The sequence below is a fragment of the Syngnathus floridae genome, chromosome 2, assembly GCF_059516105.1.
Source record: "Syngnathus floridae isolate MCC-2025c chromosome 2, RoL_Sflo_1.0, whole genome shotgun sequence".
NCBI lineage: Eukaryota > Metazoa > Chordata > Actinopteri > Syngnathiformes > Syngnathidae > Syngnathus > Syngnathus floridae.
In genome coordinates, this window is record NC_142414.1 from 7,311,704 (window position 1) to 7,329,818 (window position 18,115).

General features: G+C 47.1%; 3 protein-coding genes across 5 annotated transcripts; all 3 read left to right on the forward strand.

Moving 5' to 3' along the window:
* The first annotated feature begins 639 nt into the window (after positions 1-639).
* LOC148401459 (nuclear receptor subfamily 1 group D member 1-like) lies at positions 640-8,547 on the forward strand. Its single transcript, XM_088358855.1, has 8 exons — positions 640-1,355; positions 4,755-5,039; positions 5,126-5,214; positions 5,298-5,442; positions 6,518-7,005; positions 7,086-7,271; positions 7,346-7,556; positions 7,794-8,547. Exons 1-8 carry the CDS (start codon positions 1,340-1,342, stop codon positions 7,988-7,990), a joined length of 1,617 nt encoding a protein of 538 aa, XP_088214981.1. The 5' UTR covers positions 640-1,339; the 3' UTR covers positions 7,991-8,547.
* Positions 8,548-8,814: 267 nt separating this feature from the next.
* slc61a1 (solute carrier family 61 member 1) lies at positions 8,815-11,012 on the forward strand. The gene is made up of 2 exons (XM_088369612.1): positions 8,815-8,973; positions 9,188-11,012. The coding sequence occupies exon 2, from the start codon at positions 9,270-9,272 to the stop codon at positions 10,701-10,703; it is 1,434 nt and encodes a 477-aa protein (XP_088225738.1). The 5' UTR covers positions 8,815-8,973; positions 9,188-9,269; the 3' UTR covers positions 10,704-11,012.
* Positions 11,013-12,401: 1,389 nt separating this feature from the next.
* On the forward strand, positions 12,402-18,080 carry senp1 (SUMO specific peptidase 1). Of its 3 annotated transcripts, none has more exons than XM_088356379.1 (18): positions 12,402-13,013; positions 13,102-13,160; positions 13,243-13,445; positions 13,538-13,604; positions 13,726-13,876; positions 13,970-14,087; positions 14,155-14,270; positions 14,367-14,632; positions 14,719-14,770; positions 14,947-14,985; positions 15,066-15,150; positions 15,233-15,370; positions 15,462-15,593; positions 15,737-15,940; positions 16,007-16,086; positions 16,187-16,271; positions 16,783-16,878; positions 16,944-18,080. In XM_088356379.1, exons 1-18 carry the CDS (start codon positions 12,880-12,882, stop codon positions 17,004-17,006), a joined length of 2,088 nt encoding a protein of 695 aa, XP_088212505.1. In that variant the 5' UTR covers positions 12,402-12,879; the 3' UTR covers positions 17,007-18,080. The 3 variants fall into 3 exon arrangements, with proteins under 3 accessions (XP_088212505.1, XP_088212502.1, XP_088212511.1); XM_088356385.1 differs by having other exon boundaries at positions 12,403-13,013; positions 13,973-14,087; XM_088356376.1 differs by having other exon boundaries at positions 13,726-14,087.
* Positions 18,081-18,115: the final 35 nt, after the last annotated feature.

Below are 18,115 nucleotides of genomic sequence, written 5' to 3' on the forward strand. Positions count from 1 at the left end.
CATTACTGGCACGATGCCTCCCTCTAGCGGTAAGAGGGAGCGCTGCTACGGAAATCGACAATGACTCCACTGCTTACAAAACATTCGGAAGATTCGGCTTTATGATTAAATTAATTATAAACTTTTCACCTCATTTGACTGTGCGCTAACGTCTGAATACAAATTTCCAGAGGCATTTTTGCACGACTTGCTGTTCTCCACAAGGAGCTGAAATTCCCAACACAAGTTTGATGGATACATTTTCTGGTTTAATTAGAATTGGTATTCAAACCATCCTCCCGACGACCACTGAAATAAAAAACAAATTACATATTTCAAAAAGGTCATCTTTTGTACTTTATGCAACCCAAATCACAAAAAAAGATTTATGTGTTTGGGTTCCACTACCAGGAATAACCCATTGTTCAAATAGGGTAAAAAAAAATTGGGCGGGGGAAACAATCATTTATTTTCCAATTCCCACCAAAAAATAAAACATTATCGTTTACAATTTCTCGAGTGCTTATCTTACTCTGTGTGACAACCAGACTGAAAATACTCTGCATAAATATTACTCTTGAAAATTTTGTGGAAGCACTTCAAAAGCATAAACATTATTATTTCGAGTTTTGTGGAAGCACTTCAAAAGCCTCCTCAATATATTGTTGACTGTAAATTCATAATTGAAAAAAGTCCTTGATGACTCCGTATATTGGAAAGTTTGGGTCACGTCTTGTTGTGTTTACCAGCGACATGCAACGAGAAGCAGTCACGGTGAGGCACGCCTATTGTCCATGTGCTTCATCCTGTCGGCTCCATTGCTGGATGCGTCACGCGCTCGGAGCTTTGCATAAAATGTGTATCAGTGGGCCAGCGCACGAGTCGGCACATGGCGAGCGCGCATGTTGCTTGCATGGCTTTCCACAGAGCAGCTCATCAAATTAACCCTACTTGGCACGTCATTCCCACCAATCAAAGCGTGCGCGAGGAAGCGAAATCTCAAGGAGAGAAAGAGCGCGCGCGCGAGAGAGAGTGATCAAAGCTCCAACACACACAAGTTGGTGACGCTCACATTTCCAACTCACCTGCAAACGTGACGAATGTGTGTGTGTGCGTGTGTCACGCATGACACGCGGATGTGTTGACTCCACTTTCTTCGAAGGCGTGCACGAGAATGGTTCAATGTTCCCGCGTGCAGAAAGCATCTAGTTGACTCCAAGTAGAAGACGACTGCGCGCAATTAACAGCCGGAAAACGCTTCCATCACTCGGTCTTTTTTTTTTTGCTCCGTTGAGAAGAGCAGGTGCTTTGGGATTTTTTTTTTCCAACTGTATTCACCAGATTTCATCTCCAAGAAAAAATGGACAACAGCCCAGGTAAGAGAATTTAGTATTTTGTATTGCTCGACATTGATATTCTCAAGTGTCAGATGGTCCGGTAACCTTTAATGCACGGCTTGACACAGTTCACGAGTGTCCTAAAATTTGGATCCTCCGCGTCGCTTCACCAAGACGCGGCCGGTGATGCTGTTCACTTCCTGCCGAGGCGCTCCATGCAAACAAGCTCACGTGCTGTCATTGCGCGCTTCTCGCCATGCACCTGCCAAAGTCGCGTTATCAGCAAACAAACGAGCAGCATGTTTGTTTACAATGTCGAGACCTTCAAAGTTGACTTGCAGCAGTCCTCTCACTTGCTCTTCTTTCCGACGTCTAATCATCAAACGGGTAGTCCAGTCACCTTCTTTGAATTGCAGCATGCTACCGAATTCAATTTGGCAATGTAGGCACGATGCTTAAGTTCCATGCTTATGACGAAGATCTTTTTAAAGCATCTCCACAATCATGATTCTCCACTATGCGTTCTTTTAAATATTTTAGCCAACTCCTCTTGACTTGGGTGAAACGCACCTTGAAATGCACTGAACAAATCAAGCTGAGTTGGAGTAGCAAAAAATACTGAAATATCTGAAGCCTTTTTTTTTTATGCCTAGAACGGTTTAAAACATCCATCGATTTTCAACGAGCTTTGCTGATGTTGACCCACAAGTGATGAGCTGGACTAGATGTGGACTTGAGATAGACCCCGGTGCTTAGCTAGCCGCACATCTTATTTAGTTTTGCTTATTTGTAAGGTCTTACTCTAACAATATAGTGGGTGCTATTTTAGGTGTTGCAATGCACTCACTCAAAACTCGTTAAATGAAGGGAGGCAGCCGAAATATTAGGAACTGTCCTCAATATGATGCAGGCTGATTCTCTTATGTTGTGGTTTGCCAACAGACATGACAGCAGTTTCTCGGGCTGCATTTTATAATCAAAACATGAGTGAATAGTTAAAAAATAAACATGTATAGCATGCATATGAAAAAAAAATCAATTATCAAAAATGATGCACTGGAAGGCGACCTGCTGCCTTGTTAGCATGAATCACAAAAGCTCCGCCTGTAGTCCTGACTCCAAGTTTTGCATCCTTCGATCAAAAATTCCAGCAAAACAAACAAAAAAAAAAATCTGCACGTGCCCTCTCTCACAGAGCCCCGTGCAACGCGTGAGCGGCTCAAGCCCCGCCCACCGCCCGCTCCCTCTCTCACGGGCGCTTCAGTGTTGTTGTTACCGCCTCCGGAGTTTGGTCAGTGGGTCAGCGATTCCATGCATTCAAGTGCACTGTTTATTTTTTTTCTTCCTCTCCGCTCTATATCAGTCACGTTTTCCCACCTCATGGTGAGGCAAAAGTCAGGCGCTGGCTCCGCCCACCTCGTGCAGTTATCAGTGAGTGCAATGCAGTATCTGTCCCCGTGACATCGTTCCAGGGCAAGCATCCGATTAGGGCGCCTTGGCCTCTGGAACGTGACTGCGTTTACAAACCAACCGGATTTCCGATAGCAACGTAAAGGGGGGGAAAAAATCAGGCTGAGCAATGTTTTCAAGAATACATAAATGATAAGGCAATTTTTTTTTTCATTTAAAAATCAACTACAAGCCATTATGACTGTCAAAATAAATGTATGGCCTCATATTATATTTAGCGTAAACTCCAAAACAATCTGAAAAATAACTCATTTTCAAATCAGACTGGTAAAAAAAAAAAGGTTAAAATATTTTTAAAAGATGATTTTTAAAAGTGAAGACAATTTGGAATTTTAGTAATGACATGAATTCGATGCACAATTTGTCTTTGCAGGCCACGTAAAATGATGTGGCGGGCCGCATCTGGCCCCCGGGCCTTGACTTTGACACCTGTGACATACATCCAGAATGTAAATTTTGTTTTGTTTTAATCAAGAAATCTAGCAGATATTCAAATCCAGTACAACACATTTTTCAACTGCTGCAGGTTTACATATGACACCCGAAACCGATTTGCGTCCCTCTCGAAGTAGGTTGATGCACTTTGGAGGGAGGCTTGAGGCAGGTTGCTGTGGCATTGACCTACTTGAGCTCACTTTGAGTTCCTGCGGTTGCTGCAAACACCAAAGGCATACGAGTAACCATCGCTAGTAGGTCTTGCCGTATGCCACATTAGCGAGGGCCTTTCCCTCATGCGTGCACGTTGCTCCCTGCTCACGTTGCTTCTCTGCCTGACTCCAATCGCACGCACGGGTAAGCTGCAGATTGCCATTGAAGCCTCATTGTGGTTTCAATTAGTGCCGTCGACAGTGACCCAAATTCAAAGTGGCTCGGGCCGAGCGACAATGTGCGCGTGGGAAATCCCAGAAGATGAAGGCATGCATGGGAAAAAAATGAGGGAGGCACTGACTTTCCTATATTTGCTTTTACCCAATATCAATGTTTTGTTCCAAAGCTATTTGAATTGATTATAAATTGAAAATCACACATTTGACAGTCTGATATAGATAAAAAGGATAAAAAGTATGCAAAGAGAAGAAAGGTGCTTGAGGCAATCGTGCCAACTAAAAAAGCCTCACTTTTATTGCTCATCTCGACACGGGACTGCGGATTTGTTTGGAGCCGAAAGCGTGTCAGGAGCTCACGCACGCATGTGAGGCGGCAGTCAGGTGTCGTGCGGCTCGCTGGCACTGGGCACGATGCCAGTAGAGCGCGAGCGCGGCGCGGTGGTTATTATTGGAGTTGAGGAGGCAAATGCACGTGAGGCCATGTCTCAGTTCATCTACAACGCATGACTGGAAAAGGAGGCGGGGCAAAGACAAACCCCGGATGCGTTGTGTGCGCACCGGCATAATACTGCAGTATTCGTGTTTTTCTTTTGTGCAAAAAAAAAAAAAATGCGAGTACGAGTGCTCTCCGCCTTCCCGTGCAGAAGCCGTATTTTTAGTCTGCACGTTTTGTCAGCTTGAGCAGGTTCTCACGGAGCTTCTGCCCACCGATCCAGGACCATCATTACACGACATTGCGTTTTAGCTGAACAAATGGCGGAATTCTGGGGAGCCGCTCGTAGTTGTACATTCATGATTATTTTTGTGCGTGCTGATTCCTAATCTGCCCGTGTTATTTCTCTAGCACGTCATTTTTTCGTAATTCGATAATTCCACTTTTCTGTGTGGAGTTTGCATGTTCTTCCCGTGCCCTCGTGGGTTTCCTCCCGCATCCCATTGGAGGCAGATTGGAAGAACTGTGTGGTGACACCGATACCCGGTCTCGATACTCGTCCATCCCTTAAGCATTCCATGAAGATTCAAACCGAGACCGCAAAATCAGTTCTTTTGACCCTACGACATAAAATCGAAGCAAACATCCTCCATAAATATCCTAAAGATGAACTTGAAGTGAGTAACCAAAGCGTGGCTTGCTTCGCAGGAGGTGGTAGCGGAGTTATCCTATATGCAGGCTCCTCCGGAAGCTCCAGCCCCAGCCCGGGGAGCCCTTCCAGCGGCTACCAGACACACTCGCAGCCCTCGTCGCCGGAGAATGTGACCTTCACAGAGATCGGGGCGATGAAAGAGAGGTCGGACGGGTCCGCCAGTCCGACCTCAAAGGTCCGCTTCGGCGAGGTGTACGGCGGTTCTCCTGCACCGCAGCAAACCTATGCACATCTGATTGGTGGGAAAAGGCCCAGCTGTGCTTTCCATGGAACCTTTACCAGTATGTATTTTCTTATTGTCCTTATTATCTGACTTACTTAGGGAAGTTCTCTGGCAACTCATGACTGTCTTCTTGTGCTACCACAGAAAATGGTGGAATGGTTCTGCTCTGCAAGGTCTGCGGTGACATTGCGTCCGGTTTCCACTACGGCGTGCACGCATGTGAAGGATGCAAGGTAAGCCCCGCCTCCTCCGAGGAAGAAAAACCTGCTGTGGAATTTTGCAGCTGATTTTAGAGAACGCTCCGTTCTGCTTTCAGGGTTTTTTCCGCCGCAGCATCCAGCAGAACATCAACTACAAGATGTGCGTGAAGAACGAGAAGTGTCTGATCATGCGCATGAACCGCAATCGGTGCCAGCACTGTCGCTTCAAGAAGTGCATGTCCGTCGGAATGTCACGAGACGGTGAGATTTTTCGGTTTTCGGTCGAGAATGGAAGGTTGTGAAATGTTCTTTTATGAGCAAAAGCAGTCTTCTTTGATGGACGCTCGTGTTTACTCCCCCCCTCCCCCCTCCTGGTAGCCCGCCTCCATCCCCCTGTCAGACAACGATTTATGGGTACACCAACCCCCAAGTCCCCAAAGCGATCTATCATCCGGGAAACTGCTACAAACAGGGGAATTATTTTGAGAAATCGGAACAGGGTCGACTTGATTACCTCAAAGACGTCACGGGGAACAATTAAGCAGCCCGAGATGCAGAAAGCCGACAATCAAGTCGTCATCCGCCTCGATTGCTGAGCAGATTGATCATTTATCGCCGCAAATTAAAAAAAAAGGCTGACCCAGAAAAATAGTAATGTTCTCACGCAGCATGTTGTGACCTAGTTCGTGTAGTTTGCCAGCTTTTCTTCTGCCCTTATTTCTGCCAGGTGCGCAAACAGTCGGGTGGCAAAAGCATTTCTTCTGCCACGCCAACCCAGCAGCGCAACCTAAAAAGCCACTATTGCTCGTTTTGAAAAACAGGAAAACCACACGCAACTGCCTCCAGACCACAATCACCCCGATTTCGCAGTCGGGCAACCACGTTGGCAACGGCAATTCAGCACGTGAGAAAGAAGCAGAATGTATATTTAGCAAAACAGTAAATCATGTCACCCTCCTTATTTGGAGCATGCTTAAAAGTTTTCACACTTTGGCGTAACCTGGTTTTGCCAGCCCCTCCCCCACGCAAACACTCGCCCCTCATCCGTTTCACTTTCCGCGTTTGAGCGGAGCCCACCACGTCGGCGCTGTCACGCTCACGTTGCCCCACTGGCCTACTTAACAAGTGAGGGAGAGCGAGGTGGGGAAACAGCGCTGCATAGAAGGAGGAGAGGATGAGGTGTCTAAAAATAGCTTCTCCAGCTGATGGTTACCGTGGGAAGTTTGCAACTTACAATACAACACTTCCTGGAACATGAGCGCCACCTCCAGTCAGAAGTTTGACTTTCAGTAGCCAAGTGAAAAAAAAATCATAAGTGTGGCTTTGTTTTGTGCAGCTGTGCGTTTTGGCCGCATCCCGAAAAGAGAGAAGCAGCGACTTCTGGATGAGATGCAGAGCTACATGAAGAGCCTCAATGAGTCAGCCGCTGTGGACATGGACTCCTCCTCCTCTTCCCCCTCGGTGAACGAGAATCTCGCCAGCCACGATGACGGCGGCTCCACGGAGGCCATCGGGGCCATCTCCAGAGCCTACCAGGACATCTTCAGCGGCCGGGAGAGGTCGGCCAAGAGGGCCAAACTCTCCAACAAGGACGTTTCTCGAGATTGCGGTTCCCGCCAGGTTTCTGGACAAGCCAACTGCGCCCAGTCTTGCCCGCTTGAAGACAACCCGCTTCCATTCCACAACATGGACAACGCATATTTAGCGTCAACCAATCCAACTCATCGGCCGAGCGTCGACACTCTGCATCGTTGTCCCAAAGCGGGGAACGCTTCGAACCAGCCCTCCTGTCCGTGGAAGTTAGCTCCGGGAGCTAAAGTGTTGGTAAGTTCCGGAAGGAAACGACATTGGCTTCAAATGGGCTCACTCACGTCTTTCGTGTTTTGTCTCACCTTGTCCGATAGGCGTGTCCTCTGAACGCCTGCCCCGTATCTGGGCCGGAACGCAGCAGTCAGGACATCTGGGAGTCCTTTTCTCAGTGTTTCACTCCTGCAGTCAAGGAAGTGGTGGAATTCGCTAAGGGCATTCCAGGATTTCAAGAACTCAGCCAGCAGGACCAAGTCATGCTGCTTAAATCGGGAACCTTCCAGGTAATGTCATGATCACTCTCCAGCCGCAATCCAAAAGCTGCTGAAACACACAGAATCTTTTTTTCTCCACTTAGGTTCTTATGGTGAGGTTCAGCAACTTGTTCAATGCTGCAGAACATACGGTGACCTTCCTGAACGGTCAAACGTACCCGCTGTCCACCTTACGTGCTTTGGGGATGGGTTCCCTACTCAATGCCATGTTTGACTTCAGTGAGAAGCTGGCCTCCTTGGGTTTGGAGCCTGATGAAATGGCCCTCTTCATGGCTGTGGTGTTGGTGTCAGCAGGTACGCAGTGTTCCTCAAAACATATATTTGTTATCCATAATATACGTTCCCCTTATTTGAATACTATTTCCCCTTTTTAGAGATTTGCTGTGTGTATGTGAACGGATTAATTCTGCTTCCATTCATTTCAATGGAGCAAGATGATTTGCAATCTGAATGTGGTCATGGATGGAGTTACACTTGTATCTCATGGAGGCATTTTGGAGTATTTGACAGGCCTCCTCTGATCTTCCTCAGATCGTTGGGGCATCTCAGACGCGCCGGCTGTGGAGCAGCTCCAGGAGGGGCTTATCCGAGCGCTACGCTCGCTCCTCGCCCGGCGGCATCCGGATGACACGTCGCTCTTCTCCAAACTCCTTCTGCGGCTGCCAGACCTGCGCACCCTCAACAATCTGCACTCCGACAAACTTTTGGCTTTTCACATCGACCCTTGAGCAGATGAGCACGGCGAGAAAAACGTGTACATAAATATACATAGAATTATTTGGAATCTAGCGAGTCACTCGTAAGATTGTTTGGGGACTCAAGATACTAAAATGTATATTTCAAACGATTGCACCCAAACATTGCATTTGCATTGACCTCAATATGCAAATGAGTTATGGAAAGTCCCTGTGCATGTTTTATATAATTTTTTTTTGCTGCATACGTGACATTTGTCCAAATGCGACTGAACGGATAGAATGGACGGAAGCAGGGTCAAATGAAGAATGTTCTGCTGACCTTCCAGTATAAGGTGGGATTTTGCGGGCCAGGCGGAATATGTCGTAGGGATTCAGGATGGACCTTTAATACATGGAGATGATGGAGCCAAGCGCCTGCTTGCCCCCAATGTTTGTCATACAAACTAAAGTGATATTTTAGGGTGGGAGATCTCATTTGATTGGTCGTTTCACTGATTCCTTGAGTGATCATGGCTGATTGAGCACTTTCTGTACATTTTGTAAATCTTTCTTCCTAATAGAATGGATATAAACCTCAGATTGTGTAATATTATGTGTGTGTGTGTCATTTACTTTAACATCCTTTGTTATTTATTTTGGGAATCAGCTACATTTCACATCATTTAGATGGGTAAATGATTCACCAAAATTGCTGGAAAATAAATCAAGTCTAGATAAATTTTTTTTTTTTTTAATGTTATAATTATTTTCCAATTTCGTGGACCACCTGCAATACGCCACGGACCACTAGAGGGCCGCCGACTACCGTTTGAAACTGACGTTAACCAGTCCTCATCTAAAAATAAATACGGTAAATAAACACGACTGCCTCCTAGTGGCGAAAGAGACCCGGAAGTAACCGTTCTATTGACTTGAGCAAAGGCGACGGCACAGTTTTCCGTTTCACAGCCAATTTATCACACGTAATGGCTTGAGCTGCTTTTTGCGTCACAATGAAACCGTCTCACATCTTGGTAAGACACGTTTGGGCTTTTTAAATTGGGGGGCTCCGAGTAAGTGACCGTAGTAGCAGGTTAGCACGGATGCTAGCAAAAGAGCAAAAACAATCGAGTTAGCGACGCCTGCTAGCATCTTCGCATTTGAGTGTCTGTTCGAATAGAGATGCTAAATTTTCCACTCAACTGTTAATAGAAACGCGGCCATTGGCGTGTCTTTTATCCCTAACAGATGCGGAGAGTAAAGAGGGAAGAGGCGGCCAACGTCTCAGGAAAGCAGCTTTGACGTGAGCTGCTTGTGGTGTTATCCCAGCATGTTGGTGACGGCGTACCTCGCCATAATTGTCCTGCTTGCCCTATGCGTTGGCCTGGAGCTGGCGGCACGTCGCTTCGGCCCACCTCAGCCGACCCAGACGGCTGCGGCCAACCCGGCCTTCCGCCGCTTCCAGAGTGTCTTCCTCCGGGCCTACCTCCTGGCCCTGTGGGCGGACTGGCTCCAGGGTCCTTACCTTTATAAGCTGTACCGCCACTACAGCTTTTTGGAGTCGCAAATTGCCATTATTTATGTATGCGGCTTGGCCTCTTGCGTGCTCTTTGCTCCCTTTTCAGGCTGGATCCCCCAAGTCCTGGGTCGTAGACGGACCTGTCTACTCTTCTGCTTCTCCTACTCGGCCTGCTGCCTCACCAAGTTGTCCCGAGACTATTTTGTTCTGATAACAGGACGCATCCTGGGCGGTCTATCCACGTCCCTGCTCTCCACCACCTTTGAGGCCTGGTATGTGCACCGGCATGTCACTGTCCACGATTTTCCAAAGGAGTGGATCCCGTGCACCTTCAGCAAAGCCGCCACGTGGAATCACGGGCTGGCCGTGGCAGCCGGCCTGGTGGCCAACTTGTTTGCCGAATGGCTGCATCTGGGCCCCGTGGCTCCTTTTCTTCTGGCTGTCCCGTGTTTGGCGTGCTGTGCCTGGCTGGTGGTGAGCGACTGGGGCAAGGAAGAAGCGGAGGACGGCCCTGAAGGTGACAAAGGGACGCTCCTGCTGGGAGGCCCGGCCCGGACGTCGGCGAAGGGCCGCTTCTTGCACAGCTGCCACGATGGACTGCGCTGCTTGCTGTCGGACAGGAGGGTCATGCTCTTGGGCGGCGTGCAGGCTCTGTTTGAAAGTGTCCTCTACATCTTTGTTTTCCTGTGGACCCCGGTACTGGACCCTCACGGGCCTCCCCTAGGAATCATCTTCTCCTGCCTGATGGCCGCCTCCATGGTCGGCTCCCTAATGTTCCGCTTGGCCACGTCGGCGCACTACCGTCTCCAGCCGGGCCACGTCCTCTGCTTGGCTGTTCTGATGGCCTTTTTCTCCTTCTTCATGTTGACTTTTTCCACGGCCCCAGGCCAGCCGAGACCGCGCGAGTCCTTCTTGGCCTTCCTGCTACTGGAGCTGGCGTGTGGCCTCTACTTCCCGGCGCTCAGCTTCCTCCAGGGCAGGGTGATCCCGGAGGAGAAGCGAGCCGGAGTGCTGGCTTGGTTCCGCCTGCCTCTGCATCTGCTGGCCTGCTTGGGGCTGCTGGCGCTCCACGGGGAGGTGTCAGGCGCAGGTGGAGGGGAAGGGGGCGGCGGGACCAGGCACATGTTTGGCGGCTGCGCGCTTATGATGCTGGCGGCCTTGATGGCCGTCGTCAGTTTGTTCGCGCTGGGCAGGAATGACTCGGACCTCAGACTTGAGGGATCCAGAGCAGAAGGCGAAATGTAGTGAGGTGTCGACAATTCAACCCAAGTTTTCTTACAGATGCTTTCACCTCTGTTATGTCATTTCTTTGCAGCTAAGGTTAGAAATCAAAGGGTCAGAAAATAAATTTGACCGCAACTCTAGGTACCTATGCTTTTTTTTTTTTTATACTATACCTGAGTGAACATGTAAATGCATCATTGCTATTTCTGACTGTGAATGGCGAAAGAAGGGTCTGAATAATATTTAATCAATTTACGGGGTTATGTTGTTGTAATTTTGTTGTAGCCTTGAAGCAGTCAGTCATTAAAAGAGCAACACTCAGTGGACCGATCCACTTGACAGTTCCTCCTTTTTTGGGGAGTGAAGTCTGGTGATTAACTTCCGTCAGAAGTTTGTATCTTGCTTCATAAGCGAGATGTTCACATGGCCTGGTAAAGTAGTTGGTGTTGTTCTGTGGGTCTGAGTTTTCAAAAGCAAGTCAATTTCATGTGTGAAAAAAAATCTGGGTTAATTCAATATTTTAGCTGGGGCCGCTTTAATATGGGGCAGGCTGGGGGATAAACTCTTACACATGTGAAAATAGAGTTGGATTTTCTTAATCATGTACAAAAAAAACACATTTGCAGTTCTTCAAAATTGGCTGACCTTGTTGGTCCAAAATAGTCTTGAGAAGCTGGTAGGAAGTGATTTTCTTTCAGAATCAATGAAATGCCTTACTGAACTAAAAAAAAATAAACTGAATTTTTTAATGTAAAAAGATTCCCTTACTAAGGAGAAGCAGTCACATTATTTCATCCATATTTTATATTTTCACAATATTCATTCGGTATTACCAGAGTAAAAATGATGCTGTTCGTTCATAATAGTTGTGACGTCACATAAAATTAATTTGACAGAAGTTTTCATTGCACACATGACTTCCTATTTGTCTCATACAGGGCAGGGATTTGTTCCCTGTCCCAGCGTCGTGTTCGGATTGTATCACAATTTCTAAAGATCCACCATCGTCTCCTCGTCCAGGCGGCACTCCAGTTCAAGTGGCCTGGATCAACTGAGATTCTATCTGAAAATGCTTCTTGTCTGTCTGTGTGACCTGCACTTGGCTGGCGACCAGTCCAGGGTGTACCTGGATAAACACTGTCGAAAATAAATGGATGGATGGGTTGTTTGGTAAATCTGGCACTTGTGTGGTTCTTGCAAGAATCCTGTCGAACAAAGGCCTTAGCTTGAGCAGAGCCAATACTATATATTTTAACTTTGCATGACAGAACTATATATCTTAATGAGTGTAAAGCTTGAAGTTTATTCTTGAAAATCAAATGCAATTTTTGTGTAGTTTTTGAGTTCAATGACACAAAATTTACAAAAAGGTTTGCAACTTGCTTGGTGTCCAATTTAAATTTAGTTTCACAACTTAATACACAGTTTATATTAAATTAGTGCTGTTTGTGTATGTGACTCCTGTGCTATTTTTTTTTACTGGTTGTCTGCCTTATTTTGTTTGACAGTATTTTTCATGCAAACGTGTCTGTAAATATTGGGAAACATAACTACTGTGACAAAATTTTGTTTTATTTACGTTATGAGAAAAAAATATATATTTTCCACGTCGTTGACAGAAAAACGTCGCGGTAAACGCCGGCAACTATGACGTCATTATCAAACGCTCATCCGGCACAGAAGTAACCAATAACATACCGACATAGGAGTTGGCACGTCTCGCTGCCATCCAATCAAATCTCTCAATACTAGAGCGGACCGTTCAGCCATGTTGTGGTTTTGAATGAGGAAGAAGCGGGAGATAGTACTCTTCGACGACTTTTTTCCGCTTAATACCGTTTCGTTAAGGATATTAAACGGTTTAGTGTGGTACACAACACCATACGGGGCATTCCGAATGCATTGTTTGCCACCTCTCGCCTCCCTGTAGTAATTTAGACATAGTCCTGTAAATTAGCTGCGTTGCTAACAACGTTGGCTAGCGAGCTCGTTAGCATTGCTAGCAAACAAGCTAGCGAAGTCCCCGTTAGCTAAACTATCGGTCAGTGCAAACTTTTTGAATAAGCCCCGTTTAACGCGTCTCGCTCGAATGACTCGTGCTTGGTCAGCTAGTGTTGGCTCCAAAGACCGCTAGACGGCACCTTTTTGAAGCGATTTAATTGTAAACTGGCGACGTAATTAGGGCAAACTCGAAAATATGCTGAATAAATTATACGAATGGGTAAATGAATCAAGCGTTCGCAATGGTGTTCCAGCTGTGGAGCCGTCTCATACTGACCGGCCAGACGGAGATGATGACAATCGGATGAGACGGAAAAGAAGATTTGAATGGTAAGCAGGTTGCCGAAGCAGTATTTGATCACAAAACTAAACGTTGGTCATTTTATCTTCTAATTTACATGCACCACTGTCTTTTAAGCTTGGCAGACGGACATGTGGGCGACCAAAATGAACGGACACTAAAGAAATCTCGAATGGGTAATTCGATCACTGCATTAACATTACCCATCATCAGAATTGACCCTCTGCCCCAACTCTAACGCCTCATGTTTTCCTTCAGGAGATTTTATTGACACTGTCAAGATTGCAGCTGAAGGACTAAAGAATCGGAGCTCAAGCGTGGCGACATGGATGAAGACCAGTGTGAGTCCGACCTTGAGAAACATACTGCCTGCATTCTCTGGTCGTCATCGTCTTGAACTTCAGCCACCCACATCATCAGCAGCAAGTTGGACGCCGCTTCCTGCAAGTCAAGAATCGAAGGTTTGTGAATGCAATTGGGGCTGGATTGTTTTAGGGATTCCAGTGGTTGATATAAGTTGATGCAAACGTGTGCCTTGTTGTATTCTGTTCAGGACGCAGATGTAAATCCGACTTTTGCTGCTCCCGTTACAACTTTGGAATGGAAAACGCCCAGATCGGGTAAGTTGTTATATTTGGTTGCGCTTGTCAAGCTTCGGTGGGAAAGTATATTCTGCTCATGAATGCGGTCCACCATCCTCGCGATGGCTGGGTCACTGCTTGTCTCTTTGGGAATGTAAAGTTTGCAGGCGACACGTGCATATTAGTACTCCGCATCAGGAAGGCCCCAAAATAAACGGGCATCCATGCAGCTCGCCCACCACCGTCAAGCCCGACTCGGCCCCCTCCGCGCGGCTCGGCAGGCCCATCAACAGAAAGTACGCCATTCTGAGGTACTCCAAACATTGCCTCGCACCATGTTTGTTGTGGACTCGTTGGCGTGATGAACGCATTCTTCGCTTTTGCTGCGGCGGCCCCGCCACAAGCAGCTCCTGCGGCAGCATGTACGACAAGACCTTTCCCATCAAAGTGGCGCAGAGGCCGTCGCGTGCTGCCACGGCGGGCCACGTACGTGGCGCCAAAGCCCGGTGCACCGCGCAGGAGGTGCGAACCCCCTTCACTCATCGGCGGCGGTTCTTGTCCAGCTGTTGGCTGATGGCGTTTTCTGCAGTCTGTTCTTTTAGAGGAGAAGGAGGCGTACAGGCAGCTTCTGACCATGGTCTCGGCCGGCCACTCTTGTCTTTTCAACGGCCACTCGCCTACCGTGGTGAGGTCGCAGAGGGATTTGTACGTACGCTCGCTTCCTATTTTCCAAACGTTGCACTTTAACGATGCGACGGTCGGTCACAGTTGCCAGTAAAGATGTCCTCCTCTTCCCGTCAGCACCAGCTTCCTGAGCCCCAGCCGCCGACTGCTACACTTGTCTTCCTTCGCCGCTTCGGCGACGGGGGATTCTTCCGAGGGGCCGAGCAGCCCCCTTGGCAGCGGGGGGGCCTCGAGCCGGAGCTCCAGCAACCTTCCCAGCCCGGCGAGCGCCTCTTACAAGACCGGCAACGCCCGGGCCTGGTCCGCCGACGCCGACCTCAGCTCCGGTCATCCCTCGCCGTCCGCCGTGCTGGACTCCTGCTCTCGGGATACTCACTCATCGGGTCGGCTCGCAACCTTTCCGGCCAAGTCCTGAATTGATTTCACGTTAACTTACTCTTTGTTTGTCGCTCTCTCTTCTGTTTTACAGCACACGACGACGACTCTGTTATTATTGTAAATGAGAAAAAGAGCAAAAAGAGGTTAGAAATTCTTTGAACGTAAAGAACTGTGCAAGTCTTCACGCCCTTGTTCAAGCTGCTCGTTTTGTTTCCTGTGTGAATAAACGAAATAGGTCATTTGACTCGAGGCTTCAAATCCAGTTGCATGATCCATTTTTCTTTTGCAAATGACAACATGCTCTCCTTTGTCTTCCCAGCATGCCGTGTTTCCAGGCTGAGTTGTGGATTAAAGAATTGTAAGTGAAGAATTTAACGTCTCCTTTGTGGTCATTGTGTTCATTTGACACTACTGCTGCATTTTGTCCTGTGACTTCAGAAGCAGCATCTATGACTCTCGGGCCAGAGAAAGGCGAAGACGGATCGAAGAGCAGGAGGCCTTGACCGCCCGCCTGCAGCGACAGGTGACGAGACTACGTCGCACTTGTCTCGGTGCTCGGCCATTTTGCATTTCACCTGACTGTGTTACCGCCCGTCGCCTTTTAGCGCCTCTCGGAAGGAGGCCAGCGCGCCACCCATGTGGAGCTTCACGTTCGAGTTCCTTTGGAGAAGGAGATTCCTTTGACTTTCGTTTTGAAGTCCGAGGCTTTGGATGACAAGCCGGAATTCCCGGAACTCACAGAGGTGCCTGCATATTGTACTAAAAATAAAAATGTCACCGTTGCGCACTTGCTACCTGCCTTACCGGTCGGTGCTTGTCGCTCCATTTGGTCAGGAAATGGAAGCACAAGTCGACAGGGTGTTGCGACGCGGGAGTCCCGACGAAGTGTTCAGCGAAGGTTTTGGTCTCAGTCTGACGCGCAAAGATCTGCAGACTCTCAGCGGCCTCAGCTGGCTAAACGACGAGGTGAGCTCCGCCAAGGCTCTGTTGTCTCGCGCCAATAGAACTTTTCTAATCAAATTTTTAGTTAGAACAATCAATGCATATGAAATGTTCCATGTGGGCTCGGTCGAGTCAATTCTACCGTTCTTGCCTTTCCCCTTTTGAAGGTGATCAATTTTTACATGAACCTGCTGGTGGAGAGGAGCAAGAGCCCCAAGCTGCCTTCCGCCAACACCTTCAGCACGTTCTTCTACCCCAAACTGCGCAGCAGCGGCTACTCGGCCGTCCGCCGCTGGACCAAGAAGATGGACATCTTCTCCAAAGACATCCTCTTGGTCCCCGTCCACCTGAGTATGCATTGGTGCCTCTCTGTAAGTGTCGGCGAGCGGGTGAAAGGGCAGGCTCGGACGCTTTTCTCATCCGACTTCTTTCTGCAGGTGGTGGATTTCCGCAAAAAGGCAATCACGTACTTTGACTCGATGGGAGGAAACAACGACGAAGCGTGCAAGCTTTTATTGTAAGTTTAGTGTGTGCACTTGAAATGGGACCCTTGTGCTTTTTTTTTTTTTTTGCACAAGCTGTTGAAAGTCAAGTCTCATGCCGTGTGTCCTTTCTAGTGATTACCTGCAACAAGAAAGCAAGGACAAAAAAGGCAAAGAACTGGACACCTCAGGTTGGAGTTTACGCAGCAAAAAGCGGAACGTAAGTGACTCATTTGTTGTTGCTTTTTTAAAAATTATTTATTTTAATATAAATGTGATTATTTTCTACTGACCCTCAATGGGAAACTTTCTTCACTCGGAGGAGAACCGTCGGTTTGTCCCCCAGGTGTCACTGTTGGCCAGTTTGTCTCTCTACTCCAATGCACCAGGTGGCAGTAAAGCACCTCTGGTGCTCTGTCAGCATCCAACATGTCACTGAGAGGAAAGCAGAGCGCAGCTGCTTCTAATCCACTCTCACCACAATAGCCCACTTGTTTCATTGAATGCAAAAATCATCCACAGGGAGGAGCAAATCCACTTGAGAGTGCAGTGTCACAAAAACAACTTGACCAGAAATGATACTTTGTGTGTTGTCCTGTGTGTCCAAATGATAATGTCCAAATGGTTCTGAAAAATCCCAAAATGGCTTTGTTTTCATTCTTATGATCGCCTCATTTTTGTCATAACCAAGTGTGCCTCGCAGCATTAGTATTCGTGTTCTCCCTCTGCAGGAAATCCCACAGCAGATGAACGGCAGCGACTGTGGCATGTTCACATGCAAATACGCGGATTACATTACCAAAGACAAGCCCATCACGTTCACGCAGGTATGAGGCTCGCTGCACGCCGTCCTCTCCACAAAACCACAATTTCATCTCTGTCATTTTTGCAGAAGCAAATGCCATATTTCAGGAGGAGGATGGTTTGGGAGATAGTCAATCGCAAGCTGTTGTGAAAATGCGGGACACATTTGGAAGAACACCAGCAACACCAGCTCATCAATCAGATCAGGGACTGACGCCCCCTTCTGCCGCCACGCTCTCTTATCTTCCGAGGCTTCTCTCAACTTGGCCTACAGGAAGTTGCTGGAGCACCAAGCACTGCCTCCCAGTTCTCTACCTGAGGTTTGACTTTAAACATCACAATGTTTCTGCAAGACTATCACTGTGGAAATTGATGAGGAGGATCAAGTTTCATCTTAAAATTTTGTCAGCCGCCATCCTGTAACTCACCGTTGAGTGTCATCAAGATTTTATTTTATAAAAGGAAAACAATAACTCACAAAGTTATAAAGTGTCGCTGCAGGCAGGGCTCTTCACTCAGACATTTCTCACATCTCGTTGGTATTAAAATTATTTGGCACTTGGTTTGTGATGTGGATAAAAGCTACCTGAGTCTTAACCAGAGCCAAGGTGCGTAAGTGGAATCCCGCCTCCAACGCGGCACCTTCTGTCAGAAGTCGATTTTTCTGAGAAGTGCGGTGTCATGTTACAAAAAAAAATGGGAGATGCCAGCAAAAGCAAATGTTGTGGACTAGCCTTTTTTTTTGGGCCCACAATGGTTGTATATTTGCTTCGTGTAATATACGCATTGACATAAAAAAAATCAATATTTTTTTTATGTTGATTAAAAAGGTTCTTGTTTTTTGGGCCCACAATGGTTGTATATGTTTTGTGAAATATACACATTGACATTAAAAAAATCGATATTTTTTTATGTTGATTAAAAAGGTTTTTGAATTGCCTCGGAATGCTCTTTTACTTTGCTGTTGAGCAGCATGTGAAAGCAAGTAGGTTCAATTTCTACCGTCATTCGCCAGAAAACGGAGCGCTGGAAACACATGAGTCTTGCTAAAAGACTTTAAAGTCTATTTTATCTATGTCTTCTGAGTTAACAAATTTGGGCTATGTATATTCAGAATATTTTAAGCCTTGTATATATTTTCAATTTATCTTAGAACTTGTTTTGGTACTTTCTATTTTTATGTAGTAGGTCTCTTATAATAAATTCTTAATTGTTTTTTGTCAAACCGATTTTTCTCTCCAAACCATTGTACAACATGAG